General features: G+C 40.1%; 1 protein-coding gene across 2 annotated transcripts in view; it reads left to right on the top strand.

Moving 5' to 3' along the window:
• The window catches only part of b4galnt3b (beta-1,4-N-acetyl-galactosaminyl transferase 3b), a 133,180-nt gene extending 108,377 nt beyond the window's left edge, over window positions 1-24,803 (top strand). Inside the window, exons 12-20 of one of the 2 annotated variants that reach the window (XM_067999651.1) lie at window positions 3,071-3,171; window positions 3,837-3,922; window positions 8,611-10,057; window positions 12,438-12,736; window positions 14,803-14,956; window positions 15,999-16,071; window positions 21,549-21,702; window positions 22,103-22,229; window positions 23,021-24,803. In XM_067999651.1, coding sequence (XP_067855752.1) covers window positions 3,071-3,171; window positions 3,837-3,922; window positions 8,611-10,057; window positions 12,438-12,736; window positions 14,803-14,956; window positions 15,999-16,071; window positions 21,549-21,702; window positions 22,103-22,229; window positions 23,021-23,129 — 2,550 coding nt within the window. In that variant the 3' untranslated portion in view covers window positions 23,130-24,803. Of the gene's footprint in view, window positions 1-3,070; window positions 3,172-3,836; window positions 3,929-8,610; window positions 10,058-12,437; window positions 12,737-14,802; window positions 14,957-15,998; window positions 16,072-21,548; window positions 21,703-22,102; window positions 22,230-23,020 lie in introns of both variants that reach the window. The other variant, XM_067999650.1, reaches the window with a different exon arrangement.
• The last annotated feature ends 1,148 nt before the right edge of the window (window positions 24,804-25,951 follow it).

Raw genomic sequence — 25,951 nt, 5'->3', positions numbered from 1 at the left:
GGAGTGCTATAGTACAATTTCACAGGTGCTCACTGCCCTCTGGTACCTCAAGATCTGACACAACATTGTTAAGCAGGTCCTTCAAAATCTTAATTGTAAAAAAGCAACTGGCCTTGTTGATGGAGGTGCTCCGTTTTATTAAAGCCTGATCCAAGATACTAGCTACTTCTCTGACTCATTAGTTTCAGTTTCTGCAGTGAACCAGTGTTGTCTGAATGGAAAGAAATCAAAGTCATGTTCCAGTAACTGCAGACAGTATCCTAACTCCCAACTTTGTGGAAACTATAGTGAATGAAAACTGTTGGAGCATCTCTATTATCTGGTCAATAAATGTGGCTTCAGTACAAATCAACAGTGTATATCTTCCTGGCCTCTATAAGAGATTGGCTTCTCTTGGCGTATCTGGTGTATTGGTAAACTACATAAACAATGCTATTAGAAGATGAAAATAACAAGTCACGGTAAATAGACCTTCATTATCATATCACAACACCTGGGCAGGAATCTCTCAGAGAAATGTTTTGGTCCCAAGTCTGTTTTTGCATTTTTCAGTGAACTAGTGTATATCATCAAAATGATATATTGTTTCTGCTGATAACACCCCTTGCAGAATATTTTTATCACTTGAAAGACAAGTGACAGTTCAATTATTGCAGCCAGTTAAAGACAATGACTAACAAGTCAATGAGTTACAGTACCTTCAGCATTAAGACGATCAAATCAATAACTGTGTTGAGAAAGATTGTCTGTGGTGTTGCTCTTTCATCTATGTAAGAGTTGCAAGCATTCAGCTCATTAACTTGGTAATCATCTCTGATCTATGCTAGGACAAATTAATGGTGAAGATGACTGGCAAAGCATGTTTTTAAAAAAATGGAAATCCTGAAGAAAGCTTGGCCTGATGTTGAAGTCTCTGAAAGTGTCATGTTCAAATTCAGAATTAACTATTATTTACTGGTTTTAGAAGATCAAATTTGACTGTTGCTACCCAGTTTTGGTTTCTCCAAATCTTTGCTTCAGGCAGTTACCATGGTCAAATCCATGAAATGTCTTTTCTTATTGCAGCAGTCTTTGGCTGCAACTTGTTATTATATTACCTAGTTTTATATTTTTTTCTGTAGAAATTAATTCAAGTCAGTATGGTAGTTGGCAGCAAAACATTGAATTGGATAAGTACTTGAAGGGAAAAATGTGCAGGGCTGCGGGAATAGGGCGGGGGAGTGGGACTAGCTGGATTGCTCTTGCAGCGAGCCGGCCTGGACTCGACGGGCCGAATGGCCTCCTTCTGTGCTACAACCATTCTACGATTCTGTGATTCTGTAACATCCCCATCTTGTGGCTACCTTGTGTAGTACATCCACAATTATTTCTGAAATGACAAATTGAGAAAATTGCAAGGTTCACAAGATACTTACGATGAAGAATGCCATTCGCCCCATCTCAATTTATCCATCCAGAACAACCCTACACTCTCCCCGTTGCAATAACTAATTTCTTCATCCAGTCTTGGATGAGCTGAAATTTCCTCCAATTAAATATTGGGAAGACCAAAACCATTGTCTTTGCTGCAAGATTCATTCCCTAGCCATCGACTCTATCACTCTCCCTGGCCACTGTCTCAGGCTGAACCAGACTGTGGTTTGCAGTAAAGTATGCAAATTATAATTCTAACACTTAAAAAAAATGTTTTGTTCCAATTTCCACCTCATCCCAATTTTCTCCTCTTTTTCAGTCCAGCTTTCCTGTAGACTGACTCATGCTGGACTATACTTATACAGGTGCTGGAAATCCTGTCGTGGCTCACTCCAGTAGCCATTCTTCACAAATGGGAGGGCCTACCAAATTTGGCAGGGGTCTTGCACAGAAGAACTTGATCTCCCATTCTCCTGCCAGAGGACCTTGATTTCCTGGATATAGGCACTGTCGCAGTCCTTCTTGCCACTTCTCTTGCTGAAGACTAGGAGAAAACAAAAGATTTTTATGGGAATGGGGCTATCCTAGCTCATCAGCAAGAAGAAGAATCAGGCATATATAAAATGGAGTTGCAGAAAGAGAGAAACAGCAAATGAAAGAGGAGAAAGGAATGCATTTTTTGTTTGTCTCCTGCGGTCAATTGACTGTCTCCTGTGGCCCATGTGATGTGTGCAGCTTTCCAGTTTGAGCCATGTTTATGTTTTGCTGCAAGTAGATGGAACTTGTCACTGAAAACTTCACACCTAGAGTTTGTCCAATGTTTACAGCTCTGCCTTGGCAGCTGTTGCTAGACGATTTGACCATGTAGGGCATAACAGCCGAGCGTTATTCTCCTGCCAGCCAACAGCACTTATACTTTCCAAAGGAAGTCTATGGATAGAGAATAGGACAAGAACCATGACTCATTTTTTTTTCTCTGTTTCCCACTGAGGATGTGGAGATGCCGGTGATGGACTGGGGTTGACAAATGTAAGGAATCTTACAACACCAGGTTATAGTCCAACTGTTTTATTTGAAAATCACAAGCTTTCGGAGGCTTTCTCCTTCGTCAGGTGAGCGAGTGTACACTCGCTCACCTGACGAAGGAGAAAGCCTCCGAAAGCTTGTGATTTTCAAATAAAACAGTTGGACTATAACCTGGTGTTGTAAGATTCCTTACATTTCCCACTGAGGACATTGAGGTCAATTGTAACATCCTTGTTGGTGCAACTCAATAGTACACAATTGCCCGTGTTGGTGGTATAACCACAACATTGGTGATTCTACCAGCACCAACTGCAGTTAAGAAACAATGGGGGTAACTGTTAACTTCGCCAGCTGGACAGTAATCTGGCAGAGCGGATTGTCCACGCGTGGTGGAACTTGCCCAATTTTCGTCCCATGGATTTCAGGTGATCCGCTCCGCCAGGTTACCAGCTAGGTGGCAAAGTTGAAAATGACCCCCAGTATCCCTTTCTGTGGAACATACAGAAGTGAATATGACTGTATACCAAAATGACTACGAGCGAGAATCAATTCAATGCATTTTCTATTTGAGAGATAAAACATTCTGAGTTTAAACCAATAGTAGTGACTTTTTAACATTTTAAAATTCTAGGTTCATCTGACTTATGTATACCCCAATGACTACACAAGGCTAACACACATGGAGTCAGAAAACAAATGCTTTTATTATGAGAATGCCTATTACTTGGACAGGTAAGGCCACACAACACTATGTATTAGGGAGATAGCTCAATAAATTAAGAATGAAATGTAATGAAAATATAGGTGGGAATTGATGGGATGAAAATTAATTCAGAGACTTGGGTATTGCATTGTGTTGGTGTACTATCGGGTGGACGAGAATGCATATTCTGATTTCTTTTGTTTGCCCTTCCTCCCCTCCCCAGAGGCTGCCTTCAGGGCTTAGGGTCAACTTTGAGGATCCTTTGGGTTTCTAACTTATGGGATTGGGAGAAATTTCACATTTCTTATTCTTGGAGGTTTACTCCCTTTGGAGTTTGAGTGGACTGAGTAGAGTCAAATTGTATATGATCTGAGGAAGGAATGAGACTTGAAGGACAACACTTTATGCTGTAGGCACTACTGAGCATAATGGGAAAATCAAAAGTGAAAAATATATATATAAATTAATGATTGATGGGGCAAATCTACTGAGAATAATTGGGACCATTAATGAAATGACAATAAAAGGGCACCAACTATGGTTTTGTTTAGTAATCCAATGTATTCTAAGTAATGACTAGAAAATGTGTCCCATGTTCTAATAACATACTTAAAACCATTAAGTGCATATTAAAAATGTCATTGATTTCACTTAACTGTCTTACATTTTAATTCATACTATGTCTGCCCTACAGATTTGGGTTCTATAGATACATGAAAATGGATACACCACAAAAGCCAGACAAAGAAAAGAATGAAAATCCTTTCTGGATAGGAGCAGGTGAAGGTAACCCTATATTGTTTGATCTGTGACTCAATGTGCTGTAAGTAATGCCAACCTAGCTATTGGAATTTTACTCAACACTACTAATGATTTACATTATTTTTTGCTGATATTTGTGAATTTACAACCAGCAAAATTAAAAATTCCACAAAAATAATACAGCAATAGTGAAATTCCCATCAAAAACTTGTAAACACTGGATAGGTTATAAAAAATAAAATACTGCAGATGTCCCCTGAGATTGCTTCACAGACGCTTGAGGTCCTGGGACCCCAGTTTGAAAACCTACGCAGTAAGCCATTCCTGCAACAGCTTCCTTTTTGTGACCATCAGTAACCAAGACCGCCTACTTCCACCTCCGTAACATTGCCCGTCTCTGCTCCTGCCTCAGCTCATCTGCTGCTGAAACCATCATCCGTGCCTTTGTTACCTCTAGACTCGACTATTTCAATGCTCTCCTGGCTGGCCTCCCATCTTCCATTCTAGATAACCTTGAGCTCATCCAAAACTCTGCTGTCCGTATCCTAACTCGCACCAGGTCCTGTTCTCTCATCACCCCTGTACTCGCTGACCTACATTGGCTCCCGGTCCGGGAACTCCTTGATTTTAAAATTCTCATCCTTGTTTTCAAATCCCTCCATGATCTCGCCCCTCCTTTTCTCTGTAACCTCCTCCAGCCCTACAACCCTCCGAGATCTCTGCGCTCCTCCAATTCTTGCCTCTTGTGCATCCCCGATTTTAATCGTTCCACCATTGGCGGCCGTGCCTTCAGCTGCCTAGGCCCTAAACTCTGGAATTCCCTCCCTAAACCTCTCCACCTCCCTACCTCTCTTTAAGATGCTCCTTAAAACCTACCTCTTTGACCAAGCTTTTGGTCACCTGTCCTTATATCTCCTTATGTGACTCTGTCAAATATTGTTTGAAAATCGCTCCTGCGAAGTGCTTTTGGATGCTTTACTACGTTAAAGTCGCTATATAAATGTAAGTTGTTGTTGTGGTGGTGGTATGACAGCAACAACAACTTGCATTTATATGGGGACGTTAAAATGGGAAAACATCCTAAGGCGCTTCACAGGAGTGTAATCAAACAAAAATTGATGCTGATAGAAGGAGATATTAGGAGGGGTGAATAAAAGCTTGGTCAAAGAGTTAGGATTTAAGGAGGGTCTTAAAGGAGGAGAGAGAGGTTTAGACAGAAAATTCCAGAGCGTAGGCCCTAAGACGGCTGAAGGCACGACCGCCAATGGAGGGGGGGGGGGGGGCGCGAAGGGAGTGAGGGGATGCATATGAGGTCAGAGTTGGAGGAATGCAGAGTTCTCTGAGGGTTGTAGGGCTGGAGGAGGTTAGAGATAGAGAGGGGAATGGCTATGGAGGGATTTGAACACGAGGATGAGAATTTTAAATTAGAGGCGTTGGTGACCAGGAGCCAATATCGGTCATCGAAATCAGGGGTGATGGGTGAGCGGGATTTGGTGCGAGTTAGGATAGGCAGCAGAGTTTTGGATAAGCTCAAGTTTATGGAAGATGGGAGGCCGTCCAGTAGATCATTGGAATAGTCGAGTCCGAAGGTAATAAAACCATGGATGAGGGTTTCAGCAGCAGATGAGCTGAGGCAAGTGTGGATATAGGCAATATTACAGAGGTGGAAGTAGGCAGTCTTTGTGATGGAATAGATATGGGGTTAGAAGCCCAGCTCGGGGTTTGTGGCGGGGGCCAAAGACAATGGCTTTGGTCTTCGCAATGTTTAATTGGGGGAATTGTGACTCATCCAGGACTGGATGTCAGACAAGCAGGCTAACAACACAGAGGAAGTGGAGATGTCGAGAGAGGTGGTGGTGAGGTAGAGCTGGGTGCCATCAGTGTATATGTGGAACCTGATGTCATGTCTTTGGATGATGTCGTTGAGGGGCAGCATGTGGATGAAAAATAGGAGGGGGCCAAGGATGTATCCTTGGGGGACTTCAGAGATAACGGTGCATGGGGGGAAGACAAGGAATTGCAGGAGATTCTTCGGCTACGACTGGCTAGGTAAGAGTGGAACCAGGCGAGGGCAGTCCTACTCAGCTGGACAATGGAGGAGATGGCGTGGTCGACCATGTCAAAGGCTGCAGAGAGGATGAGAAGGGATACGCACCACGGTCACAATCCAGAGAGGATGTCATTCAACGTGGAGTTGCATGGAAGATGGGCATGGATTGGGAGACAACATCACGTTCAAGGACTTTGGAGAGGAAATGGAGGTTGGAGATGAGGCGGTAGTTTGCAAGGACAGAGGGGTCAAGGGTGAGTTTTACGAGGAACGGGATGATGACGGTAGATTTGAAAGGAAGGGGGCACAGTACCTGAGGAAGGGCAAACATTTACAATGTCAGCTAGCACAGGGGCCAGGAAGGGTAGTTAGGTGGTCAGTAGTTTAGTGGGTGTAGGGTCAAGAGAGCAGAAGGTGGGTTTCATGGACAAGATATGCTCGGAGAGGACATGTGGGAGATGGGAGAAAAACAAGAGAAAGATGCATGTTCAGGGCTAGGCCAGGTGGGAAGCTTGGCTTGGTGGGCAAAGGGAAGGGAGGGATGCGGCATTGGCAACTCAATCTTAGTGACAAAGAAGTCCATGAGCTCCTCACACGTGTTGTTGAAGGTGAGGGTGGAGGGGGCAGTGGAGAGGGGTTTAAGGAGACGGTTGTTAATGGAGAAGTCAGAGGTTAACTTTGCATTTCAAAATGATCCTGGAGTAGTGAGCGATTTTGGTAGAGGAGAGCAGGGCCAGATAGTGCTTGATGTGGACCAGCCAGATCTGGCGATAGATGGCTAAACCAATTGTGCGCCATATATGTTAAAGTCTGCACCCTTTGGACTTAAAGGAGCGAATATGGGAGCCATACCAGGGGGACAGTCAGGGTGGGAGGGAGTAAACGTTTTATGGGGACAAGGGCAATAATGGCAGAGGTGAGGGAGTGATTAAGCAGAATGACAGCTGCAGAAGTGTCGTGGCAAATGGAGGGCCAAAGGCTATACAGTTGGGTGTTTGAAAGTGTGGCACTAAGTGACTTGGGGGAGAGTTTTTTCCAGGAGGCAAAAGGAAGTGGGTTTGCAAAGGGAAAGAGGGATGCGAGTGGTGAGGGATTCAATGAAGCAATCAGAAATGGCCTTATCTGTGATTGATACGATGGGAATGGAGAGGTCACATGAGATGGCAAAGTCAAGAGGGCCATGAATATGAATATGAATAGGAAAGTGTATATGGAGGGAGAGGTTAAGGGAAGACAGTGAATTAAAAGGAGAGATGGCAAGGTGAGTTGAGATGGAGATTGAAATCACTGAGGATGTGGAGTCGCTCATTGCAGAGGCTGAGGGAGAAAAGGAGTGAGAATATCTCGGTGAGATATTCGTGGGTGGAGCCTTGTGTGGGCAGTGGAGAACGAGGATTTTAAAGGAGGTAAGGGGGTGCAACAAGGTGAGGTGCTCAATGGAGGAGGGGGAGAGACCAAAGTGAAATTTGGTGATAAAAGCCATAATGCCACCACAGTGGTTTTGGCAGGGCAGGTGGCATAAGGTATAACCAGGCGGGGAGGCTTCAGTAAGGGGCAAGGTGTAGTTACCCATGAACCAAGTTTCTGTCAAGGTCATGATGTCACTGTAGTCATTCTTGGATTACATGTCGCTCTTCACTGGTCGAAGGTAAAATGCATTGACAGCTGGATAATTATTGTGGAATGATAACCTATTGATTGAAGCTATTTTGTTCCTAGGTTTGGATCCAGCAGTTTTCTCACAAACCCTCCCAACTGCACTCCTCCCCCAATAAGAATATCTAATGTATCTTGATTTTCTAAACATAAACAGCAGAGTCAGAAATAAATACAGGATATTGCACCTGCTAAAGTGCTTTAATGGCACTATTAAATATAGTGGATTTGTCAATGTTTGACTATTCTTACACAGTCTCCACTAATTATTAATCACGGTCTTCTATATTTTAATTGGAATGTTAAAGGTTGCAAGTGATAGTGAAATTCATTTTAGTAAGTCAAAGTCCAATCTCATTGAATCTCATTTTATCTCATTGAAACACATAAAATTCTGACAGGGCTAGACAGACTGGATGCAGGGAGGATGTTTCCCCTGGCTGGGGGATCCAGAACAAGGGGTCACAGTCTTAAGATACGGTGTAGGACATTTAGGACTGAGATAAGGAGAAATTTCTTCACAGGTGGTGAACCTGTGGAATTCTCTACCACACAAGGCTGTGGAGGCCAAGTCACTGAATATATTTCAGAAGGAGATAGATAGATTTCTAGACAAAAGGCATCAAGGGGTATGGGGAGAGAGCAGGAATATGGTATTGAGATAGAGGATCAGCCATGATGATATTGAATGGCGGAGCAGGCTCGAAGGGCCAAATGGCCCACTCCTGCTCCTATTTTCTATGTTTCTAATTATTATTCCTTAGCTACCTTGTTTATAGTCACCAAAAATCTGAAATCTGTCACTTTGCACTAAAATTCCACTCTAAAACAGTCTTGCTTAACAGCTTTAAACAATAAAAATGATTGTCCCGGTCATAGTTAACAATTGAATTAATAAGCCAATTTCTAGTTGCCGCTTTTAAGAAAAAAGTAATGAAAATCTTCATTGCAGTATGCAAAGACTTACAACGAAATAAGATGCTGTGACTGATTTTTGCAGGAAAGCCAAATAAGCAGAATGGGAATAAAGAGGAAGGACTGGGGGCCAATCCTGAAGTGGAAGAGGAAGAATATGACTATGAAGAGGAAGATCAATTCCCCCAACCAGAGGATCCAAAAGCTGCATTCCAGGAGCAAAACCAAAAGAATATTGCGGAAGTTGGAAGTAAAAAAAAACAGGCATCCAGCATCCAGGAGGCCAAACACTTCGCTAACTCACATGGCAGAGAGCAAGAAGTCACGGTAAAAGACTATGGAGATGACTACGATGACTATGCTTTTAAGAGGAGAAGAAAGTTGTTCTATGCTGTAGAAAATAAACCTAGTGATAATGCATTTGTTCTTAATAAGACTGTAGACTCTAGACTAACTGAGAGAGCACTGGCGCCAAAAGGAATGAAGGGCAGAAACAACGAAACTGATTCCGTTGAAGAAAATGCACAGAGTACCCACTCTCTGAGTCAAAAAACAGCCAAGACCTCCCACAGTTTTTCAAAACAGAAGTATACAACATCAGATCATAGGTTAGAAAGACAATCAGCAAAATCCTTTGTGAGGCAGAAGGCTAAAGAAAATAACATTGTTTCTAGGGATATTTTTCCAGGAGAAAACCTAGATATTAACAAAAATATTGGTAGACTTCAGTTTTCTGAGAGACAAACTAATGGATTAGTAGAGAAACAAGGAGAAATGGTTGTTCAAAAACCAAAGAGGACAATTTATGCCCAGCAACCACCTATCTTGTCAGGAAGTGACAAAATGAACAGAAATAATGGTACCTTTCAGAACAAAAAGGACAGTAAAAGGAGAACTGATTTGTTAAGAAATCGTAAAGAACTGGAGTCACAATCCAAGCTGAAAGAGGAAGTCCTACATGCTGAAAAGCAAATCAAAAGCTCAAACAAATCTGTCCGTGGCCAAAGTAATGAAATGTATAATGGTGCTGAGAATCCAGGACCAACAATCCCCATGTATTTTCTGTCCATGAAGGAGGTGCAGCCAATCAAAGTAAAAGAGCAGTCTGACAAAATTAGATCACTTGTAAATGAGGAGGGGGGAGAGAAAGACTACGACTATACTGAACAGAAAAATGTCGCAGTATTCGGAAGATCAAAAGGTAAAAACAAAGAAAAGTTGAAAGAGTATGAGAAAAAGGGGGAAAAATGGGGACGGATCTCTTCAATGGATACAGTAACTAACAGTAAGCTGACAATGGAAGAGGAGGATGAGGAGGAAATGCCAGAGGATATGACCTCTTATCTACATGCTTACGACAAAGCAGTCAGTTGGGAACAGACCTTCACGGTAAACAATATGGACTTCCATGCCTTAAGGTCAGACTGGATTGATCTTCGGTGCAATGTGTCTGGAAACCTGCTGATGAAAGATCAAGAGGCTCTAGATGTAGTAGAAATGTATATGAGAAAGTTGAATGAGAAGCATAAAGGGTAAGTGATGACCTGAATTCTTGTTTTCACACATGAATGTGATGAAGACTGGTTGTTATATCAAAAACATTATGACTGTTCAAGAGAAAATCACTACGGGTATGCTCCAGAAACAATTTCTTTACATGCTGCCCACTTTCAGCATAAAAATCACAATTACAGCAATGCAACTTTTTCAGAAAGTATATAGAACTGAGACAATCTATGGCTCTGTACAACACTTGTGTTCTGTATCACAATTGCAAAATTAGTTTTACGTTAAAAATATATTGTCATCTGAAAAGGCTATCCAATTCTCAAGGGGGGGTCATAGGAATCAATCAAGCATACTTAACATTTTAAAATTATTTATAACAAATCTAAACCGTATTTAAATTGATATGATCTTTATTTTTTTAATAAATGTTCCTGAGATAATGTCAAGTCTGTTCTATACATCCTTTTCAATGAGTTGGAAAAATTCAGCTTGCAGAACTATACTGTAAGCTCCTCTACTCTATTAAAATCTTACCATTTTTGGTACTTTCCTTTCCCTATTCGTACTCCCAAAATGTATTACTTGCATTTCTCCACAGTGAACTTCACCTGCCATTTATCTGCCAGAAGAAGTAGATAGACTAGCAGGATGGGCAATTTTACGCCGTCCCTATCTCAATTTATTATTCCATCCCCCTCCCATTTCAGCAAATTTTAATATTGTTCCTTCTGTTCCTAAGATCAGATCATAATTTGTGTACAGTAAGAATGAGTGGGCCCAAATCAGACCCCTGTGGAACATCAGCTACTGCATCTTTCTAGTCTTGAGAAACTTCCTTTTACCCATATACTTTGCCTTCTGCCCTCCAACCATCTCTGCATGCATTTGACCTTAATTCCATGTACCATTATTTTTGCCATACGTTACATTTGTGACAAACATTTATCAAATGCTTTTTGATCATCCGTATAAACTACACCCACTACATTTTCTTTATCCTTTCTGTTATTTCTGCAAAGAATTCTATAAGGTTGGTCATGCGAAACCTGCATTATAGAAATCTGCTGACTGTTTCTCCAAGTGCTTAATAAATGTCATCCAGTTTATAGACTCTTAATAGTTTACTGCTGATAACTGAAGTAAAACTAACTGGCTTATAATTTCCTGGCTTATCCCTGTTTTGGGAAGAGAGGTGCCACATTTGGCTACTTGCAGACTTCTGGCACAGTTTTCCTTTCCACAAAAATTTGGAAAATTATTGTTAGAGACTCCATTATTTCTTTCATAGCTTCCATCAGGACCCTGCAACATAAATCTGTATTATTTATATTTGTCCTGGCTTTCATTTTTATTATCTGGCTTGTAAGTGCTAAAAGCTTTTTTAGTTTCAATTTTGAACCATTCATCCATGGAGCCCCAGCCTTTTATACACTCTCTTTTTCACTTAATACGGCATATCTGATTTGTATTCTTTCCTTTTTCCGTTGCAAAACTGATGGGATGGACCAGAGAGCCTAGGCCATTAAGTAGAATTGTTTAATATTTTTATGCGCTTATTATGATATAAATTGTAATATTGAGCCTCTTTAGCAGGTGGGTCAAGAATCAACATGGCCAATGACAGTAGTTTGAAAAATTTGAGCAATTTGAACATTTGATTTCTGGTTGCTCATGTGCTGATTGAAAAAATTATATAAAGAGATTATAATGGTTTTTGATTGGCTCAAGCATGCTTTGCTCAATAGATAGTGCTTTGTGATCGGGTAGCTTTTTTTAATCCATGTGATATATAAGCCAATCTTTAAGGTTTGCCTCTTTTTGTGCTATTAATTTTTCCCATGCCCTACATAGACTTTTGAGGTGTGTTGCCCTCTGGATAAACACTGAACACAGAATGTAATTATACAGATAAAAGTGTACAAAATATAACTTGTTACTGTTGTAATACTGTAATAGTGTTATTTTGAACGACTGATCCTTCTCAGATTTCTCCTCTGATAGTATAACTCAGTGAGGCCAGAAAGTCACTGGTGTGCCAATTGGAATCTTTAGGCTGGTTGCGCTGGTCTAAAGTTAAGGTGAAGGAGCTAAAAGTGGGAACATGTTCCATCCAAGGTGCTGACATCTCTTGTGTTAACTTAAAAATTGCTGCTCTGTTGCAATCCAACGAGCTATTGTTCATGCTACAGGATTCTTTTACTGCATTGGAGGAAAACTTAGTTCCCTTTTTAACATGTCATTCTTGTTTTTATCTGTCCAGCAAGATGTAAGGGAAACTTAAGCTAAAACATTAGCAATCTAATAATATTGAAGGTGGAAAATGGATAGTACAAGTAATTGTAAGTTAAATGAAGCATGTTTACAGTGTTCATTCTAAGAATGATTTTTTAAATTTGGTAACAGAATATATACGCTTCATCAAATAGTCAGTATTGAAAAACGCCTTGATCGCGTACATGGAAGTCGATACCTCCTGGAGCTTGAGCTGTTGATGAATAAAAAAACAATTGTTCGATTATCGGAATACATTTATAGCCTCAACAGAAATGGCTACTACATGGATGGTGATGATGAACGGAAGATGAGGAACATTTTCCGGCACAGAGGTCGGCAACTTAGGGAAAATCAAGAAAAAATGATGCTGTGTACGCCAACAGGATTCACCTGGCAGCGCAATGCTGTGGTACACTTTATAGTTCCAGGTAAGGTTGTATGTTAGCGCCTACATGTGGGGGAGGGGTATCATTTTTAAGAAGGCTCTGATAGCAATTGCTGGCAATTTGCAGAAAACAATAAGGACTATGGCTCTTAGCATCTCATTAGAATTTGAATCAACTAATATTTTAAATAGTTTAGTTAACTGTTATCAAGCAGTCGCCCTTTATTTTAAATGGAGGAATGTTGTGTAGGGCCACACCTACTAACTACTTAATATTGAAATTTATGCATTAATAGGTTAGCTTCAGCAACACTAAACCACATCACATGGCTACAGCTGTGCATTCTTACACAGTTGTATGTTGCAGAATAAGCCCTATTCAGATTATTTATTTCAGGTCCAAGGGAGGAATGTGCCTCTCACTTTTTTAAATAGTCCCAAGAATATTGGTGCAATTAATACTATTTATTATCCAACTATCCACTAACCAATCTGACTGAACCTCCCAGTATGCCGCGTGTGCACAGTTGTTTTAATATACTATATACTAGCTTCCTGTTGAATTAATGTTGTTTATACAGTACAAAATTTGACTTGATACCCATTGTCACAAATGATTTACTTATGCAAATGAAACTGTTTCTCAAATAGTTTGGATACCTCATTTTAACTTAATGTGCACAAATGTAATATAGGAACTCCATATTCACACTGTACTTGCTGTTCTATCCCTTTTTTTCCCCTTCCCAAATTGCCATTGTTAAGCTAATGACTGTAGTATAATTGATCGTGTGTTCCAATTCTGCAGTGAAAGAAGCAGTGTTCTACAAAACCATGACTAGCAACCCATCAAATGTATGTGGTATATAGCTGTTTATGAAACAATATAAACTTGTTTTTTCTTAGCTTGGAGTTGAATTTGGGAAAAGGGAGTTAACGTTTCAAAACTACTTTTCATCTCTCAACAGTCTATTGTGATCATGTAAAAGGTCTCAGTGCTTTGCTGTAAAGTCCATTTTGAAGATTTCTTTTTCCATTAATGATAATTAGGGCTGTCCAGTAGCATCCAAGTTTGTGCACAAACTACCTGCATTACAGAGTGATGAGAATTGGGTTTTTCCTCACCACTCCATCACAGTGAGTTCAGGATCTTAATAGACATCAAGTGGAGTGATGGTAAAATGGACAATGAGTCAATGTATACCAGCACAAGCGGTCTGGAATGAGGACATTTCCTTGTCTCTTAGTTGAGGGATAGTCTGTGACACAGGAGAAAGTAGTAGCTTAAAATGCCAGGAGAACAAAACAAATTGATGATCACAAAAAGGATATAGAGGTACTGGAGAAGGGGCAAAAAAGATTTACAAGGACGATACCATAACTGAGAGGTATAACTATAAGGAAAGATTGGACAGGCTGGGGCTCTTTTCTCTTGAAAAGAGAAGGCTGAGGGGTGACCTAATAGAGGTCTTTAAAATTATGAAGGGGTTTGATAGGGTAGACATAGAGAAGATGTTTCCACTTGTGGGGAGTCCAAAACTAGGGGCCATAAGATAGTCACTAATAAATCCAATAAAGAATTCAGGAGAAACCTCTTTACCCAGAGAGTGGTTAGAATGTAGAACTTGCTACCCTATGGAGTAGTTGAGGCGAATAGCATAGATGCATTTAAGGGGAAGCTAGGCAAGTACATGAGGGAGAAAGGAGTAGAAAGATATGCAGTTAGGGTTAGATGAAGTAAGGTGGGAGGAGACTTGTGTGGAGCAAGTTTGGCCTGTTTCTGTGCTGTAAATTCTATGTTTTATGATTTTGCCAATTTCCCAAATCTTCCAACTGAAATGTGTCTAGTTTTTTGGCAACACAGGTATTCAGTTTCAATGTTAGTTTCTGTGCATTTTTTTTCAAATCTAAATATAGGTTTGGCATTGAAAGGGTTCAAGTTCAAGGGCTTAATGTTCTAGGAGATCAGTAAAGGAGAGTAAGAAATGGTTTGTGAGTGGGGAGGGGCATTGGAGGTTGGGGAAGTTAATATACTTGCTGTTATTGAACTCGGTGATGTTTATCAATAAATGTATAATGTTTGAAATAATTTCTGCATTCTTCCTGCAGTGAAAAATCAAGCTCGATGGGTGCAGCAATTTATCTTTGATATGGAAGAGTTGTATAGAGCCACCGGCGATGAGTACTTCAACGTCATCATCACCGATTACAGTAGTACAGACATGGATGTTGAAAAAGCCATGAAACATAGCATGCTGACCAGGTAGCTGTGACTTTCTCCCTCCTTCCTTTTTTTCTCAAAGATGTGACAAAAAAAATCAAAGCTTTTTGCAATAAAGTTGAAATAATGATATGAAAACTAGCTCTGCAGGCTGCCTACTAATTGTGTGACTATGACCTTATGGAATTAATAAATATTTTTATATGACTAAATAATCTGTCACATTTCACACACAACATGCTAAAGAAAGTTGGTTTCACAGTTTATCACAAAAGGGCATTTTTTCTGTAAACGGACAACTACTTTACAGTCTCCTCTGTAAACACAAAGAGGAACTCTGATTAGATTTACCACTGATTACTCAATCATGTAACATTACTACAAAGTTCACTGTGCTACTTCTACAGATCACTCTCCATGTAATAATATAATTTATAATACATTTCAATCATGGGTACTTGCTTCCCCTTGGCTGTTACCATAGCCATATGTGACAGTTATACACTTTTATGCTCCCCATATATTTGAATCTCCAAGCATTCCTATCAGAGGACATGGTCTTTTCACCTTTGGGACCCGGGTTTGATGCAGCCGATGCTCATGGGATGAAGATCCTTTTTCTCTACTAGCTGTAAGGTCCTACACAAACTGAATCCGGATGGTGTTGAGCTACTTCTTGGTGCAGGTCCATGATTTTCACACAAGTCAGTGTTAAACTGCTAATCTCATTCCCAGAAGTATGGCTGATGTCACAAGTGAAAAAAAATTCTTTAGTGCAACATAGAGCTCTCCTTAGAGGTTGGGGTTAAGACATATTGTTGGAGCTGATCAGAGGGAGTTTTACTCTGCATTTGATTAATAACGGACCTTGGGGTGTGCTTGATTTTGATGCTGAGTACCCAGAGTGAAAAAATGTTCCATTGTCCAGCACTGACATCGCTCACCTCAAGTTGCAGAAGAATCCTCCTTATCAAAAATCTATGTGATTCAATAAAGCCAACACTTTCTTTCTTTAACAAGTGTGTAGTTAAACTAGAACTGAAATATGTACGCTTCTTGACGCAAGTTCTTGCTTTGTGGACAGATATCAATATGTGAAACTTGAGGGGAATTTTGAGCGCTCAGCTGGTCTGCAGGCTGGAATAGATCTAATAAAGGTAAGGAAGAATAACTTGATTAAAATTTATCAAAATGATAAAAGTGTTATTACTGTAGTCTGGTCAATTGTAGATAAACATGTGCCTGATCTGAACATCTATTCCAGTGTACTAAGCCACTTCCTATTGTGTGAATTCCCTGAACCGAGCGAAATGCTCAGGTAACCCGTATAAGATGTTCACCAATTTTCTCCCAAAAGTGGAATGCACAACACATTAGGCAGTATTCATCCATTGTCAAATTTCACCTAAAACAGCAAGACATTTTAGAAATCAAATCACTTTGTTTAAAAATTATTTTTCTGTTGCACTTTCAGTTGCTGTCTATCTTGCTGTCTATCACTTGCAGCCTCTCTGTGTTTGTCTCACTGTCAGCTGGCCTATCTTTACAGTGACTCGTTGAGTAAATAATTAAATGGATTGTAGTAATAAGTTGACTATTACCTACAATTTCTAGAAATTCTAATGCAAACAAAACATTTCCTATCAAACTAAGAGTTTATCAGGGATCACTTGTGATAATATATACCTACATGTTTTCTGGGATTATAACTGTAGCTATCTTAATTATTTAAGTTTTTTTTTAAATTGTGTGATTTTAAGAGTATAATTAGTGCAGGGATTGGCATTCTCTGTCACAGATTCATTTTTCTTTTGCAAATTTGTAACTTTAAAATGTGAATTTACAATATGGTGAAGGCTTTTTATAAGTAGGCAAACTGTATTGGAATTATGCTGATACTGGGGCTTTGTTTTTTTTTACAATTGGCTGCAGTTGGAGTCAGTCATGGCAAGCTCTTGCCCTCAACATTATCTCCTGTATCATTTTGAAGTTTAGCTGGGGCCACAGACCCAACGGCCTTGGCCCGCTTCACTCCCTTGTGCTGCCCCAACAGATCCGGCCCACTCCCTCTGCTACTACTGCTGGTGCAATCCCCCGGCAAAGAGATACAGGAGCTAAAAACCTGGCAGTTATGCCAGGGTTGCCTCTGCCGATGCCCTCCAGTGCTGACCCGCCAGAGCTGCAGGTTCAATTAGAGAGCTTCTCAGTTGCATGGGGCCGGCAAGTGCCTGCACCACTATTGGGGACGAAGGTTCCCAAGCCCCGCTCCATCAAGAGACCCATTCACTACCCACTTTGGTCCCCTAAGGAGCCCCTGACCTGAACCTGGCTAATCCACATCAATGACCATGTAAGGAATGGCCAGGGGGTCCTTCCCTTATAAGGCCAAGCGGAAATTCCCAATTCAGGTTGGGTCCTAGTATATCAGGATCCCAGCCTTTTTCCAGGCCATTCCACCTGACTCCCACCAGAGTTATTGTGGGAGTCCAGCAAAACAGCTGAGTAAATTCGGCCCCAATAAGTTTGAGTGAAGATCCACTCGGTGTAGAGATTTGTACCTCCAATTGCTTGTAAAATATTTTTATAAATGAATCCAGAGAATTTCTATTGGAATATGCACGTACCTTTCTGAAATTGCAGTGCTGTTGCAAGTGGTCCCAATATGAAGTGTGGCAGAGTATGTTCTGTATTGGATAGAATAACTTTTCCAGTTAAATAAAAAAGGTTAACACTGTAGTTACTGAGCAACAGCCAGCCTCACATTGAATAAGGTTCTGCTGCAATTACTGAAGTAAATGGATAATCTCCACTTTATATTGGTGCACGATCTGTAGTGCTTTTTGATAACACGAGGTGATTAACTGAATGAGTTTCAAAGTAGCAGCATGACTTGTTCTTAAGTAGTCTTTTGATAGTTGATGTGTTGTGACAATAACAACAAATACCAAACCCAGTAACAGAGATTGGAAATGGATATTTATTCCCACTCATAAAAGTGGCAAGTGTCCAGGCATAAACTATTAGGGTCCTCAATGGAGGGACTGTTTGTGCAAGCTGAATAATTAGCAAACATGTGCGAATACTGCAGTCTGCCTCCGAGGGCCCAAGGTATACACATGACAATCAAAATCATGTGCAAGAAAGTTGGATTTGAGAAGTTGCATACATTAGATGCCCAAAGTGTTACATTATTGCGAGGACTCGCCCTGTTTCAGTACTGCAAGACTTCACGTTGATACTTTTACCAGTGCCTCATTAACCTCCTTCTGTTATTTAAGTTAATTACCTTATGAATGGACAGAGGGAGGGCATTTCAACAAACTTTCTGCAGCTATAGACTGAAGTTCACATGCAGCAAAATCTATTTAGTTAAATCATTTTGGGGTGGAGCAAAATTCTTGCTTTGTGCTCCATGCCAATTATTATTTTTTGGACCCTGTTGAGAACTTGATTGTGGAGTTTTAACTATTTTCAGAATAGTATGTTTAAGAACTGTTCATTTTTGGAACCAGTAGCATTTTCCTTCTCTGATTTTCTCCAGGTGGAACACAGGAGGAACTTGTATGTGACACTATAGTGGTTCTTAAACAATGATGTATTTATCACCCCGAGCGGGTGCAAGAAGATTATTCTGAAATATCAGTTTGATACATTCCATGTGGCAAGCTGCCTGTTCCACCCCGAATATATACAGGAGGAAGAGGGAGGGCAGCAGTCTCACGTAAAAATGGGTTGAATGCGAAACATGCCATTTTCAATCATTTATAACTTCATAATGGCATATCTCAAAGGATCCATAATGTTTATATAATTTCAGGTGGCAATGCCACTTTAAGAAGATGAGGATGTTCGGGGGCTAGCCCATGGAACAGAATTATGCCTTTCTTTAAGCGCTATGATTATCAGTGAAGTGTAGAAGAAAAAGCAAGGGAGGAGGAAGAAAGAGACAAACCAGAAAAAGAGAAAGAATGAGGCAGAAAAGCATAAAGAGTAAACCAGAGAAGGGAAGGTGGAGAGAGACAGATAGAAAGTCGAGAAGGTGTGAGCGAGAGGGAGAGAAGGGAAGGAAGTGAATGAGAAAAAAAGTTACAGAAGTGAGAAGGGCGCAGAAGTGAAGAAGCTGAAAGACACAAGTGAGGAAGGTGTATGTCTGTGTAAGAGAGAGTGAGGAAGACACAGGAGGAGTTAGAGAGAATCAGAAGTGAAGAACAAAAGTGAGGTAGAAACAAGAGAGAGAGGCAATTTTTTTCAGGATGACCAGTTCCACATCCTTGGATTGTGTGAGAATTGTTTTTCACAGAGCTGGTTGTTAAAAAAGTAAACTATTGAATTAGATTGATTTAGATTTATTATCTAGGTTGACATTGCGTGGGTGAGCTGTGAGAAAACATGGGCTTAAACATACAAATAAAATATTACTTTTCTCAGAGCGTCAGGATTTTGCTCCAGTAAAATTTGATGAGCCCACTCTGAAGTGATTTTAAAAGTGTAATTATTACCAGTTGATGTCCCGTGATGTTGCACACAGGACATCAACAGCAAACACCTGTCCTATATGTAATGGCATTGTTCCAAAATAGAGTACACCTGAAACTATTACTTTGAGGATAGGGAGATCCATAATGGGGGTGGGGAATTCACAATAGGCAAGGCTGAATCTGGCAAGGACCAAAGCCTTGTCTGGACTGACAAAGACAGAGGGCCTTTTTGGGCTGGGACCTGAGCTGACAGTAAGGCCATATTAGACCAGGGCCAGGCCTGATGGAAGCAGTGGGGCAACCACAAATTGAAAGTTGGAGACATATTTGGTCTCGGCCAGGGCCGACCGAAGCACCGGGACAGCAAGAAACACTACACAGGTGATTTCAAAGTCCAAGCACAAGCTGGGAATTAATTTTAACCTTGATAAATGAAAAACTTGCCTGAAGTAGAGTGTTTGCGAAGCAGAGTCTATGGACTTGTTAGGGCATGTTCAGCACAAGGTGTGTAGCTGGGAGTGGCATGAGAGTGCTGTAGTAGCACCACAGGCCTACCACTATATTTTGACTGGCTCAGAGCAATGTCTACATCTTTAGGTAGGGAATGAGATTTCCCCATTATAAATGTTTACATAAGGAGTTTCAATGTTAAATGTTGACCTAAAAAGTGTGACTCAAAATTATGACACAGGAAATAAGGTTTTGTGGACAGTTTGCCCGTATGCAAAATATTTTAATATAAAATATATAATATCAATATTTTGCCCTTAAATAGTTGTCAGCCTGGTGTTATCCATCATCACTGAGGTGATTTAAATAAAATTAGATTTTGGGGATTGCACAGTGTCTGCAAATTGAGCTCCGATGCATGGAAACCAGGATGATGAGATGAGGGTTTGGGCTCACTGTTCCCCACCCACTGATTTACGGCTCTCAGGGTTGTTGTCATGGGGAGGTATCGAGCAAAGATTAGGCATTTGCCTATGGGGTAGAGAAAGAGAGGGAACAATTGATTACTCGTGGAAGTTGGGTTTTTTTGAGACATGAATGCCTAATGGCGCTGATACCCGTTCCCATTGCTGAACAGTCAGAAGATAACAGAACAGCATGGCATGCACTGCTTAGTCTCTGCAGTCTCCAGTTTTCTCCCTCCATCCTAGGATAAGATACTTTTTTTTAATCCACCATGTAAGGGTAAAAGACTGCCAGGATTCAAAGATCTTCTGGTCCCAGTCTGGTGTTCAGTTGGCTGAGCTGCTTGACATAACTTACAGGGAAGAAGAGGGGGAAAATCAGAAGGACAGTTACATCAAACCACTCTCAGGTAGCTTTTACCCACTAGCTAAAGTAAGTCTCTAGTCCATCCTCCACCCGGGAAAAGATGTCAGCAGGGAAGGGAAAAATGATTAACCAAAAAAATGTTGTGGAAATTAACAAAAATTAAGACACGGCCTGGTACATCCTCTGACTCGGACAAAAACATTCAAAACAACGCAAAGCCCTTCATCCACTCTTGCAGGATCATCTGCATGCCAATGCCCTTCTTGTGTAAAACTCTTAATTTACCATCTTGCATTGGTCCATCACTCGTGACAGACGTGTATCCACTGGTACTTCATCCTTATATAGCTCAAAATGCTCCTTCTTAGTTTGGAAGCCAAAATCTCTATGTGTGTTGTTTGTGCGCCATCGTGTTTTACTGAAATCTTTTTGGAAAAAATGCCTAATACACAGTTGTATGACAATGTCATAAATCTGTCTTTGGACTGAACTGAAATCCTAGTGACAATGTTGATGGTGTTCAACCATAGTAAGTGGATTGTGGGGTAAACGTTTATAGATCAGTGCTCGCAGTTCAGTGCTTAATGCAACTAGAATGTAAATCGGGAATTCGGGTGAAGAGGTGATTTTAAAAATAATTTTAACGGATGGAAAATCTTATAAGGTATCTCATTTTGACCTTCACATCCAAATTTCCAATATGCACATGAAGCTTGGCACCAGGAGTGCTTATTTGTAAAATCTACCTATTGAGTCAAAAATACAGAACCAGTTGACTCTTTCAAGACAACCTAGTACCTGACTCTGCATTGCTGGGTTACAGTGAAGCTGAAGTCATCAATGTTGCTTCATGCGTTCCTTATTCTTCATTTCAGGATGACCACAGCATTGTCTTCCTGTGTGATCTGCACATATACTTTCCGCCAAGCATAATAGACAGCATCAGAAAACATTGTGTGGAAGGAAAGATGGCATTTGCCCCTATAGTAATGAGACTGAACTGTGGCTCTTCCCCACAGGAACCTGATGGTAAGTGACAACAATAAGTAACTTAAGTTATTACTTTGCAATTAATCTAGGTTTTTGCTAGTTATTTTAGGGTGTTCTCTTAACATTAACTTTTCAGGTATGCTAATTTTGAGACCAAAAATAGATATTGACACTATAATAGGTGGCAAAGTGATTACTAAGGATTTAAAAGAAGAACTTGTTCTCAGCTTGACAAAGTAGATCATTCTCCTTTCCGAATCCTCAATTGATGGTTGGCGTCTAGGATGTAGGTGCTTGATCCTATGTGGGTCAAGATTGGTCTAGAGTGTTTGATTTGTTAATTCCTGATCTTTTTCCTGTCTGCAGATGCTAAAGTACACTTCTGTACAAGTGGCTTAAGTTGCTGAAACAAATAATATTTATTCACTTTAACCTCTAGGATACTGGGAAATGAATGGCTTTGGCTTGCTAGGAATCTACAAATCGGATCTTGACAGTATAGGCGGGATGAATACGAAAGAATTCCGTGACCACTGGGGAGGAGAAGACTGGGAACTACTGGATAGGTAACAGATTTGAAAGTTAAAATAAATGTTGGGCAACCTCATTGAATCTGGAAGCCATGTTAGCCAATCTTGACGCTAGCCTTCCACAATGTCCACACGTGTACATTTGCTGCATTGGCCACTGATAATCACGAGTAGAAAGCCTGGCTGTGTTTTCCCTCCCGGATCCAGGGGCCAAGTAACAAAATGGCCCCAGCTCAAACTGGCTACCTCAAAGATCATGGATCAAGCCTGGGACCTTCCTGATCTGTGTGGCTGAACTCCACATTAGAAATTTACTCACTAAACCATCGAGGAAAGCTACAACTTTTACCTTTGGTTCCATCAAGAAGAAATGTGCTCTTCTTTTTGCAAAATACTTAATCCCTTCTTTCCATAATCACCACTAGATATCAGAAAGAGAAAGGAAAATGGGATCTTTATTTTGTTATCATCTCTCTTTTAATGAACATTCATTTAAAAATGTTTTGTTAGGATTTAGCCAGCTTTTATTATTGTCTTTCCTTATCAGAGAAGGATCCCTTTCAGAAATGGGCACACTCTGAATGGTTTGTGTTGTATTTACATATCTGTAAGAAGTAATGTGTTGTCAATAAATTGAATTCCGATTAAAATGTCATCAAACTGGGGAGGCGATTTACCCTTACTATTGTTTGGATAATTTTCAAACAGTATTTGCCATGTTTGCAAACACTGAGCAACAAAATATCTGCGTTGCCAAAGCCAAAAAAATCAGACTTTGTGATTTTTGCAAACTTAGTGTAATGTTCTTTACCTCTTATTATTCATAGGATTTTCCAGGCTGGGTTGGAAGTGGAGAGATTATACATGAGGAACTTCTTTCATTACTACCACTCCAAACGTGGAATGTGGAATAGGAAACAAGTAAAAGTGACATAACAGTGACTGTAGGAAGTCTGGCTCGCATGCACTTTATCCAGTCATAGGATTGAATTACCCTATCCAAAAACAAATGGAGTACAGTCCCTTGTGCTGTCTTATGTAAAATGTATCTGATAACAGTGGAATTGCTGCTCTAATTACTCAGGCTACTAAGCAATGGTTTTGTGATCCTCAACCCAGGAAAAATGTTACAAAGAACCTTCTCTCAACACTTAAGTTTTTTAAGTGGTGAAAAATTTATAACAACATTTTTTATATTTTTTTATTCGAAGAAATACAATGATCCCGATAAAATAATTTTTGGCCCCTTAATGTTAGGGTCTAAAACTAGAGTTATGCTATGGTACAATAAAACAAAAATAGGCTGTGATTTTTCCATAAAGATGATATGTGATGCCATGTTAGACTAAAACCAATGGCAACATTTTTGGGATTGTGCTGTGCTCAAATCTTACCTACTGTGTGGAACCATCACATTAACAGGGTTATTGATCTTGGCTTACCTGAAACACCTCATTAGCCTATCAGAGCCATCAATTTTATTGTCAGACTAATAACACCTTGGAAGCTACGCCTTTCAATGGAATGAATTGAAATGTTGTACACCAAGGTTCTTGGATAAACTAAATTTGCCCTATTTGTAACAATCTCATTTTGGGGGGAAATACTTATACTCTGGGAAATACTTATTTAAAGGAAACAAGAGTTTTATACCAATTCAGTTGGTAAGTTTGAGTATATGATTTTTTTTTGTCTGTGTGCTTATTTCCAAACTAAATATTATTGCTACAGTTTCCATTTTTAACACTTTGAAGAGTTTACACCCACATATATATTTAGTGAAGCCAGCATACTTTTCGATTGCATGGTGCTAGCAGTAGGACTGCATTGATGCCTTAGAGTTTCTTGGCATGGTTGTGCTTGACAACTAAGTTACACAGCTGTGTTTAGCCTCATTTTAGATGCAGGATCATCTTTAAGTAAATGTACATAAACTGCAATGAAGGGAGTTGATTCAATTTTTTTTTAGCATAGGACTGTAGAATCAAATGTTGCAACCTTGGGATATCTTGCTCACTTTTCATCAGATATATCTGTGAAGTACAATACTAAACATATTTCTGACAGGACAGCTTGCTGAGTTGATTAAGTTATAGTTTGATGCAGACTGATAGTGCACAAAATATCTTTTGTCTCCTTTTTTCTTTTCTGTACAGAAGTAACAATACTTTGGATTCAAATTAACTGTGCACCTGTATTTATACTTGATTGAGTCTGCAGGATACACAGGCATTTTTGCTGCACTGTGTTTGTAACCAAGTACCTCAATTATGAGTCTTAAATATAGCTCACAAAACTCATCAGAATTTATTTTTCTATGAATGTAGATGTGAGAAAATTAGGTACTTTTCAAACACATTTTGGGTACTTAAATTATCTAGGGAGTCCGGAAGAACCATTAGTGGGTATCAGGACGCTCTCAATCAAAGCCCTTTCTAAGGGTGTAGACCTTTGTAGCACTGTAGAATGTATTTGTTTTTAACTGTACCTGTACAGTGTAGTATTGTCTTTAATGAGATTGGGATGAAGGGTTAATGATTTCTGTGAAATTGCTAAGTTGTGTATAATCATGATTTTTGGAAATAAAGATTTTTTTTGAAATTTTGAAAATGTTGGTTATTAAAACTAATTTCGCATCCCCTCTTCAAACACTGTCTACTGGTTGATGGTAGCTCATCTCCCTAACTAGAGGAAGAATTGCCCTCACCACAATGTAGAGTGACAACTTCTTTTTGAATGCATTTATGGTATTGTTAATCACAGCAATCTGAGCAATTCCTGCTAATCTAGCTAGTGACCTCTTTATAAATTATCTCCTGCCTTTACCCTGGCACCTATGAGGTGAAACTGATGTTATATGGTATGTATGGGTGGCCTCTTCTCTTAGCTGCTGGAAATGATGGCAGAAAAAAGGATGGGGGCTAAAGAGGATGGAGTTCCGATGGAATGGCAGTCCCATCTATTTTCTGCCCAGCCAACTGATTTATGCTGGTACAACACTGAGCCAGGAGCAGAAAATCCAGGCTCCTATTCCAGGATTCTTGTCAAGTGATTTATGACTCCACTGCAAGAATAGAAACCCCCAGAAATCCAGGAAGCAATGAGTTGATGGTTGGCAGAGCATAAATAGAGACATTCAGCAATTTATTGGTGCACCAGTAGATGCGGTCAATAAGATGGAAAAAGGAGAAAGTAAACTGTTACGGCTAGCTCTGATTTCCGTTGTTAGCTCATTGCTATACTTCCAAATTGAAAATGTAGGCCAAGAAGTGTTAGAATATGACAATTTAGGGCAGCAGATAAATAAAAAGATGTAGAAAAAAGTAGACCCCCAGCAAATTTGGCTTAGTGGTCGCACTCAAGTCTGAGTTGGAAAGTTGTGGGTTCAAGTTCATATCAGGACATGTTAAAAAATTTGTTCTAAGGATGTGGGTAGGCTGCATTTATTGCCCATCCCGAGTTGCCTTGACAAGGTGGTGGCCTTCTAGGTCGGGAATTCCCAGATTCTGACCCAGAGATGATGAATGAATTGTGAAATATGTCCAAGTAAGGATGGTGTGTAACTTGGAGGTAATGGTGTTCCCACAATGCTGCCACTTTAGTTCTTCTTGGTGGTAGAAGTCACAGAGTAGGGAGGTACTGCCAAAGTAATCTTGGTTAATTGCTGCAGTGCATTCTGTAGAACATATCTACTGCAGCCATAGTGTACCAGTAGATGGATGGGTGGATTTTGAGTCCAGTAACAACAAACACAGGCA

This window comes from Heptranchias perlo, chromosome 18 (assembly GCF_035084215.1).
Source record: "Heptranchias perlo isolate sHepPer1 chromosome 18, sHepPer1.hap1, whole genome shotgun sequence".
Classification (NCBI taxonomy): Eukaryota; Metazoa; Chordata; class Chondrichthyes; order Hexanchiformes; family Hexanchidae; genus Heptranchias; species Heptranchias perlo.
This window is presented reverse-complemented; position numbering and strand designations above follow the sequence as displayed.